Source organism: Esox lucius, chromosome 6 (assembly GCF_011004845.1).
Source record: "Esox lucius isolate fEsoLuc1 chromosome 6, fEsoLuc1.pri, whole genome shotgun sequence".
NCBI classification, from domain to species: domain Eukaryota; kingdom Metazoa; phylum Chordata; class Actinopteri; order Esociformes; family Esocidae; genus Esox; species Esox lucius.
Genome location: NC_047574.1, coordinates 12,335,243 through 12,344,607, shown reverse-complemented (window position 1 = coordinate 12,344,607; position 9,365 = coordinate 12,335,243). Strand labels below are relative to the sequence as shown.

The window sequence follows — 9,365 nt, the reverse complement described above, 5'->3', positions numbered from 1 at the left end:
TGGCATGAATGGAAATCATTGATGATGCCATTCCACACTTCACACCTCACCTGGATGACAGAGCGTTTTACATCTGTGAATCAATGTGGAAATGAGGAGAGGAAACCATACTTAAAAGGCTGTGTGTGTGTGTTTGTGTGTGTGTGTGTGTGTGTGTGTGTGTGTGTGTGTGTGTGTGTGTGTGTGTGTGTGGTGGAAGAATTCCTGTGCAGATCCTCAGCTCACTCAGTTTTGAGGGTGAAATACCTGACTGTTCTCAGTTGGGAGATCTGTATACTAGGATCAGCCTGTCAGCAGGGCGCTTTATATTAGAGCTGATGGATATGGGGTGTGACCGTCGATGATGTTGATTTTTATCTTCTATGGGATTAGTTGGATGTAGTAGGTGCTGGGTAATAATGTCATGTGTTTACGAGCTGACTAAAGCGCCTGTCCAGTGCTCGGCTTGGTTTCATGCTGTTCCCTTTATGGCTTCATTACCGCAATCACAAAAAGCAGTAGACGTCTATCTCATTGGCTCGTGCCCGCCATTGTAAATCACTGTTGGTGAGACATTGGTTCTAGCAGGATCCCCTTTGGCGCGGTGGCCTGTTGTGCTACAGCGTAAAGGCAGGAGAAGCAACACACAGGTATATTCCCAGTTGGAGCCATACATAAATGACTTGTAGCTAATAGAAGCATGTCGTTTTAGATTACACAGGCCTATTATTCAAAACAAATACATTTCACCTCCTTTTTTTTGCATGCGGTATTGAGTCAATGTTGAATGTATACAGACCACAGCACTAACCATTATAATAACCATGCCAGTAATATCCTCAGCTGTCCATGAGCTTATGTAGTGAGATTATGTCATCATACTTAACTTTGGAGCCGCATATGTCAAAGATGTCCAAGCACAACATGTATCCTGTATAACCACGCAATCGCAAACCTACCAAAAGAACAACGTAGTAGACTTTGTTGTCAGGAAGCCTGCTGTTTTTCCAAGGCTAGGCCGGCCTAGGCCTCTTATTATCATCTTACCCAAAGAGACAACACTCGTAAAGGAGGGGAATTGCTCTTTGAATGTCTGAAAAGTGGCTGAAGCATGAAAGCTGTTTCTACAGTATTGACACAGCTGTTCCCCCAAACTATGGGCTTTCCATGGCAGGCGACGGCATGTCTTTATATCGTGCCACACACCCATTAATGACAGCTTTAGTGGTGGAGGGTAATTCAGGAGGGAGTTGACTATGGGGTGAAGTGTGTAACTCATGTCCTGGGTCCCCAAAGGCCAGATGTCCTGCCTTCCAGGATTCCTGTCCCGTTGCATTGTGGGAGAGTGATAGGTGGTATGGTATCATTGCTAAGTGTGAATACTCTAAAAAAGGCTAATCTTTTAATACCACATATGCGAGAAGCAGTTGACGAGAAGATATAGGTGTGTAAGCAGATGTGCGTGATTTGGTCATAGACAGTGTCTGGCTTAACCATAACCCTCACCCTTTATTATTATCCATCTGGATATTGCCTATTAGATAGGGATACATTTATAGAAGTATAATTAATAGATTGGGAAAATAATTGACTTGAATTAGGAAATTAAGGAAATATTGATTATTTAATCTAATCCTTCATCATTTCTAGATAGCAGGTATTCTTGGACTCATAACTCAGTGTTGAAGAAGCCCTCTAAAGCATTATTAATATAACCTGAATTCCTAGGTTTATGTTACTTAGCTGCCAGTTAAGATATATTTTGTTTTTGTACAATGGTAGATAGATAGGTAATAGATATGCAGACACTTCAAAGATCGACAACAAAGGCCCACCCTGTCCCATTCTCACCATGCTGTGTTTACAGATGGAGATAGGGACAGTAATCCTGCTGTAAGAACTGTGATCCCTCGTAAAAGCTTTGTCCTTGACCCCAGCCTGTTAATGTTTACTGTGCCAGATTAGGGAATGACCCTCACTTAACCTCCACCTCTGTGACCTGTATGTTATTCTGCTGTGTCTGACAATCAACAACACAACCTACTACTTACAATAATTCACTCACCTTCTGATTGTTAGATTTATGTTAAAACCTGTCATGTAAATTTGTTTGTAAAAAGTGCTGAACCCTCAGTTACAGGTTATCTTAAAACATAACCATGGAATATAATAGCCTTGTATTTTCACATCATTCACGTTTCAAAGTGAAAAATGCTACAGCACACTAATATTATTCCTCTCTATGCTATAATCTCACTGTTGTCTGCTCCGTATAATCGCATAGTTCTTGCATACAGTGTTTTGTCTTAATACAATACAAGTCAATGTACTACTGGTATGAAGCACTAATGCTGTCGCTAAATCCTTTCTTTTGCTCCTATGCTTGTTGGCTTCTCGCACTGTGAGCCAGTGGAAGGGGGTAGTGCCAGTAATTCATGCACACATGTGCCTGCCTGTTCCAGTGACAGGCCAAGGGGAGGGGCACATGATAAATTACCTTCCACCAGGGACCTCCACAGCCACAATGATGTGGGTAAAAATGGAAATCGCTCCCTTTCACCGTCATTACATCAGTTTAGAGCGTGTGTGGGCCTCCAGGAAGACAGACAGAAAGACAGACACAGCAGTTAGTTTTGACTATAGCTGTTGGTGGAAGAACGCCAGAGAGATCTCTGTGGGCTGGCACGAATCTACTTAACTAAGGGCGGATGTGTATTTATCATTCATGGGTCACTATAATTTGGAAATAACTAATCAATTGATTCATTCTTATTCATTTTAAAGTTATGGAACACATCCAGAGAATACATTTTCGGTACATACAGTATAGTATTTGAGTTAGAGATGCTAAGTGGAAATACTTGAGTAATTGATGGACAGACTAGCTGACCGATGTTTGGCAGTGCTCCCCGCTCTACGCTGCTCTCTATTGTAGCCTGCCACTTCAGACACGCCCACTGTGTGTGACTTTTCGCACTTCACATCGAATTAAGAAAAAGGGACGTTAAGCATCGAACCAGTATGTTTAGAGAATATCTCACCTTAGTTTGAAGTTATTGTCACTGACAGCTTAGAAAGGGAAAAAATATGAAGTAAGGGAAGAAACAGTATATAAGACTGAACCTTTACACACAACATACGTGTTTGATAAATATTGGCGGCAAAATAATAAAAGTATGCTTTAGCGAAAAATGTATTTAATTATAAAATATGTAATGCTACTATAAAGTTAATAGTTTAAATGATTACATGTCAATTATTTAAGTGGTACTTTGGACTTCTGAAGTTGATTACTGGTATTTTAGGAATATATCTTGTCCTGGTCGCAACACGTCTCTTTTGTATGGACATTTTCATGACAAAGCAGTAGGCTCTACATATAGGGCTACTTATAAATATATATATATATATATTTAAATGCAGTAGTATTTTAATTTTTTTGTTTGATAAATGCCACACTCAAGGCAATAATTACTGAAAGAATAGGATGTGTCTTTCCAATGTTTAGAACATTTCAGCAGTCGCCAGCTGTTAATATCAATATGAAAAAATGTCACGAATGGTTAAAGCCAAAATGTGTTAGGGCCATAAGATAATTAAATAACTATAATATAGTAAAATGGAAATGTTGAACTGTGTGTGATACTCATTAGTTTAAACTGTAAATCTTTGCATTTAAAATGGTTTCCTAGAACTTACTGAACTCTGGAAAACATGAGATCAGTCAGAAGATTGACGCTTGACACGGCAAATAACCCTACTCAGCAGACTGCGGTTCCTTGAGAATCGCACAATAATGTGTAGGCCTATATAAAAGGATATGTATATATTCCAATATATTTAAGTGTCAAAAAGTTGACGATTAGATAATAGAATGAGCGATTCTAAAATATTTCCTTCCTCGGTCGGGCTGTACATAAATTTTAGATGTTTTTTATTCTGTTCTTAGGGCATGCTATATTCATAATTAATTCATGTCAAATTACTTGTGAATATTGACTTAGATTAAATAAGGCGATTCAAACGAAGACTCAGTTTTCTTAGGTAGGGAATCAGCATCAAACCGGCAATGTGAAAAACGTCATTTGAAAGCATCAAAAATATACGCCAGACGCCAGTTTTACAACTATTCAGTCTGAGTCGGAAATCACCTGCTAAATCAATACAGCAATATGCTCATTGTCATTGCTCAATGTCCATCAACAATGTTTTGATATATGCTATATACCGTTTCATAATGTACTTACATTATCTTTGGAATAATGTCCAGTTTATGTGGCATTCGATTTTAAAGTTGTGTGTTATGATTTAAAATAGCTGAATGCTTCAACTTAACAGCATTTCAAATATTTATTTTAAATACAAGCAGTCATGCTAAAAATAACATTTAGCCTGTAGGCCTATAGTATAGCATTAAAGTGAACTTTAATGTGAACATTTCTAAATACAGACCTACTTGTAAATAACTTTACTTTTAGGCAACCCGAAAATAAGCTTAATGTACTCCAATCAGCACATCTCAAAATATCAATTTTAAATGTTAATGAAACCAGAAATTAATGCAGCTTGTTAAAAAATGTATGTTTTGTATATCATGTCATAAAAAGAGGCAGACGGAAATATGGAACAGAATTGTTTCTTATTTTTTCCAGAATACATACAAAAAAATACCAATTCTCTTTCCATGGTATACACCTGAAAAATAACGGAAATTTTAAATGATGGGGACAATTTGGGATTTTAAGAAACAAACATGCATGTAAATTATTTTCTTCTCAATGAGACATTAAATAAGAACAATACAATCATAGCAAATTCAAATGAACATCGAAATGAAAACCCCTATTTTATTAGTATCCTACCACGTGTGTTTTCACTTTACCTATGGAGTTCAGTTTAAACATAATGCACTTTTTGAGTCTCAAATATCTTCCATTTGTAGCTATTATCGTCCGCTTTCAGCAGACATAAATAAATACAGAGTCCACGGATCCCGTCCATAGGTGGAGCGTTGATAAAAGTCTTTAGGCTATATTTGCATTTTTATTACTATAAACTTTTCAAAAGTCAAGGGTGTTCTACTGGTATCCCAGCGCCGACGCTGTGGTGAGTCTCTGACCATACAGTGCATAGGGGGAGTAGTATGGCCCGGTAGCTGCGGGGACGGGGACAGGGGCTCCGGTAGGCAGGGGACTCTTGGAGTACGGATGGTAACGGCTGCTTAGTCCCAACGCGTGATGCGGACTCCGAAGGGTCAGTGTCCCGGGGCTTCCAGGGCCTCCTGACTGTGGCATGTGCATGTGGCACGCCATAGCGGCAGCCGCAGCACTAGCTAATGAAGAGGAACTAGGGTAACCCGATATTAACTTCTCCGCCCCAGTGAAGGCGGTGTGCGTCCGCAGGTGGTTCAGCAGCTCCTCGGAAGAGGAGAAACGCTTCTCGCAGGGTCCGTTCGCCGACACCCAGTTACAGACGTGAGGAAGAGGGTCGTTGGGGAGCATGAAACCATAGGGGTACAAAGGGTGTCCGCTAAAAGTTTGCGGAGAGGAGTGCATGCCATGCAAAAGGTGGGCAGGGTACATGTGGTGGTACCCGGATTTCAGAGCGTTGGCGGCTGCGGCAGCTGCATTGTCGTGGCACTGCTGCGAGGCACTGGCAGCGCCCGCTAAGTGGCTGGCACAGTGGTAACTTAAGCAATAAGGGTCTCTACACAGGCTAGCTGACATGATGGAGGGTGGTGAGGCCCCGGCCAGGGGGCTGGATCCGGCCTTATTGCAGCCCATGCTGGCCAGCTGTGCATTAACCAGGCTACCGCCGTGCGGGAGGAAATGCTGGGGATAACCAGCGTAGGCCCCGGCTAAACTCCCCGGGTAGTGCATGCCAGCAGGCGGCAGGGGGAAAACTGTCTGACCCGGTTTGTAAGGAGAGACTGGGGCTACAAGTCCTGACCCAAGTCCGGACGCGGAGGACACAGAGGTTACGGAGGAGGATTCCGAAGACGGAGCTTTGGATCCGGGGGTTGTTTCCTGGTGCTGGTTCACTTCAACGTTAATTCCACCGCAACTCACACTTATCCTGCTGTGGCTGTTAGTGGTTCCAGATCCGTCCGTGGTGCCATTTTTATTACAATCTGAATCTTTCTTGTCCTCTCTTTCTCCACACTTCCCCTCTGACGGCATAGGAGACGCAGAAGAGCTGGAGTTGGGACTGCCTGTCCGTGGCGTGAACGGCTGACAGGTGGCGCTCGGCACTCGGAAACCAGACTTTTCTCCGCTCGAGACATTAGAGGACGAATCCTTCTTATCTGACGGCTTTGAATACGGTTTGAAGCTAGATTTGTCATCCACACCGATGTCACTCATTTTTAATGGACCGGATTTGGACTCCTTGTCACTAGATCCATTTGATGAAACTGAGGATAGTTTGGAGGAGGGAGGGGGGTCCGGTTTACCAATTTGAGAACACGTCTGCGCAAGCAGCGCCAACGGACTCTTCTTGGCATCTAGCTGTAGAGAGAACAACAATGATATTTAGAAATCGTGCAGTGATGACAAATTATACAGTGTAACAATACAGGACTTTTGGTAGAAATCCAACCAGCAACGGGAATGTCTGCGCCCTTTACCTAGAAAAAGGGTAGGCCTACTGCGCAATGCGCAGCTTTTACGCGAGAAATACCGGACCTCTTGGATCAGTCGACGAGTCCCACTTCCCAATTTATTAGTAAAATTTCTTTACCAATCTCACATACAAAGAATAGCACATATTTCAATATGGATCTAATAAGTATGGTTTATTGTATGCTGCTTCCTGTGTTAAGTAGGTATACGCGTTTCTATGCGCAGTCTACTGCTTATAAAACAACAAACATGAAACTTTTACTCATGAACTCAGTTGTCTATTTGAAATCTTACCTCTATAGGGCTAATCGGGGTAGATGGTAACGGCTGAAGATACTCTGGGTGCAAAATGTGTCCTGATCGTGCCGTAAGCATTTTCAAAACCTTGATAGGGACTCTGTTAGCTTGCCGTAGATGGTCCGACGGGGGAACGGAGTGAAGAAAAGGCTTGTTGATGTTATTCCGAGAGTCGATGCTCTCCCACACTAGACGAGTACTATTTTTCAGAGCAGACACCGAGGGCGATGTGATCATGTCCCAATTCTCACGAAATTTGTCGGTATTGCATTTATCATATTCATCAAGAAAATAGAAAAGCAATTACAACCTCCTTTAGAAAATCAGGAGAAAAAAAGTTCAGATTTTGCGTATAATAATCCGTATTGTGAGAGGAAACGAGGAAGGTGCGGCTGGTAAGCAGGAACGAGAGTGAGTGCGAGGTTATCGCGGATCCGTGGCTACGTCTTGCACCATGGGCATAGCGCGTTCTGTCTCCCTGCAGGTCCGCGCTCTATACTCCCGAAGTACGAACTGGTAAAATGTTCACTTCAAAAGCAGCTGAATTAGTCCGAGATTAAAGCCTTTGCCGCCTTCCAATCAAATGGGACCCCGAGGTGATTGGAGGGTCAAGGGGATATGACGTTCTCCTCTTTGTAAGCTCCTCTATTTTGACAGCTCGGGGGAGGAGATAGCGAGGAATAGTTGGGTTGATGTGCGCGCTCTCACCGTCCTCGAGGCAGGGTTTGGCTTTTTTTATTTATTCTGAAAACTAAATAGAACCAAGTCTGTAAACTGGCATTTTTTCTGGCATTTTCAAAACGGTGAATTTATTTGACTGCATCCTATGAATAGGAGCGATGTTGGAATGGTTATACATGCTATTACTGTAATGCATAGTGCTACATGATGTTTAGGAGATGGTAATGTTAACAAAATCAACTTAAACAAATTAAATTGCTATTCATTGTGTTCATACGGGATGATGTAAAAATGTACATTATATTTAGCACTTGTAATTTCTGGAATCATCACATGACCATGTCTTGCCGACGTATTCAAATGTGAATGTGTCCCACAACCAGAAGATCAACCACTTCAGCTTGAATTCCCCAATCAGACAAGCGTTGACAGGAACAGACCAATGCAGTGATGGAGGGATGTGAATGTCACATGTTTTCAGTATAATATTCACCGCCCTTCTATTTCCATCTCCACCCCTCCGTCAACTGTCAATTCTGCTCCACCGCAATCAATCAGTTGTTTGTCAGGGGCTGTCAATCCGGCCTTGATTTATGTCAGCTATTGTAGCTGATTACATGCGAGCGTGGCTGCATGGGGAAAGGGACAAATGGAGAGAGAGCGAGGAATCTAATAAACGAGACACTTAATTTGGACGAAATAAATCATCCTCATGTTATTTGTATTGCATGCACTTTGACAATGGGCAGATAGGTACGCGCTATACTATGCTACTTCTCCAGACTTCTACAATTGGCCTTGGAATTTAGGGTTTAATTTTTTTTACATTAATTAAGACCTTTAACCGGAATAAAAGACGAGGCTAAACTAATCACATGGTTTAAGGACTAAGTCTAAGGCTAGCAGCAGAAAGCTCTTTGTTGCTGATTCAAAGGACTAAATTCAGTTTGAACTTTTTTCCTGTGTCAAATACTTCAAACGAGGAATGTATCCAAAATGTCTCTAAACAAGCCGTGGACTTTTAATACTTGGTTGCTGGATCATTTGTTTCCATGCAGTAATATTCATGTTTCTACCTGAGGATAAAGGCCAATGGTAAAGTTTATACTGAGGCAAATGAAGGGCTAATATTAGCCTGCATTTGCTTTATATTTGGTGAAATGCTTGACATTTGGTCTACATTAAAGTTAAAAGGCGAAACTTGAATTAAAAGTAAATTGGAAGTATTTGGAATACTTTAAAAATTGAACGTATTACTCCGTGTAGGATCTGAACTTAGCTATAGGCATTCAACACACATCAACATACAAGTTTCACCTTCACTAAGTGAAATATAATTGCATTGATTGCGAGCAAAGGCCAACAATAACCACTTTTCTGCACCGATGCAAACCGAGGCCTCTCTACACGCAGGCCTATCGTAAAAACCTGTTATTTACCTCTGGCATATTGTTCTTTCCCCAACAAGAATTACAAAGAAAAGGGAACAAAAACTAGTCGAGACATTTTATATTGATGTCAACTCGATTTTATTTACATACGATGAAAATGATTTATTTTATTTAAGAGGGAGAAAGATGGGTGAATGAAAGTGAAAAGAAAAGAGAAATGGTGTGTCAGAGCGCTGAGAAAAGAAGTTTAAAATGCCTTGAACTATTCACCGCTGAGATGGCTAATCAGTATTGAGGCTCGGGGGCAATCGGGCAGCCTTTCAATGCGGGCCTCCTTTCATCTCAATCGGGATGGAGGCGCTCAATTAAAAGCCTATCAGTTTGTAAGTAAATCAAC

General features: G+C 41.5%; 1 protein-coding gene across 1 annotated transcript; it reads right to left on the bottom strand.

Annotated features, from left to right (window-relative positions):
• Window positions 1-4,599: 4,599 nt before the first annotated feature.
• Window positions 4,600-7,475, bottom strand: znf503 (zinc finger protein 503). Its single transcript, XM_010869986.5, has 2 exons — window positions 6,894-7,475; window positions 4,600-6,485 (listed from the first exon to the last, which is right to left on the bottom strand). The coding sequence occupies exons 1-2, from the start codon at window positions 7,131-7,133 to the stop codon at window positions 5,058-5,060; spliced, it is 1,668 nt and encodes a 555-aa protein (XP_010868288.1). The 5' UTR covers window positions 7,134-7,475; the 3' UTR covers window positions 4,600-5,057.
• Window positions 7,476-9,365: the final 1,890 nt, after the last annotated feature.

Coding starts and splice junctions, on each gene's coding strand:
- znf503 (XM_010869986.5), bottom strand. CDS start 7,133: ATGATCACATCGCCCTCGGTGTCTGCTCTGAAAAATAGTACTCGTCTA. Junction 6,486..6,893: donor CCCCGATTAGCCCTATAGAG/GTAAGATTTCAA, acceptor TTCTCTCTACAG/CTAGATGCCAAGAAGAGTCC.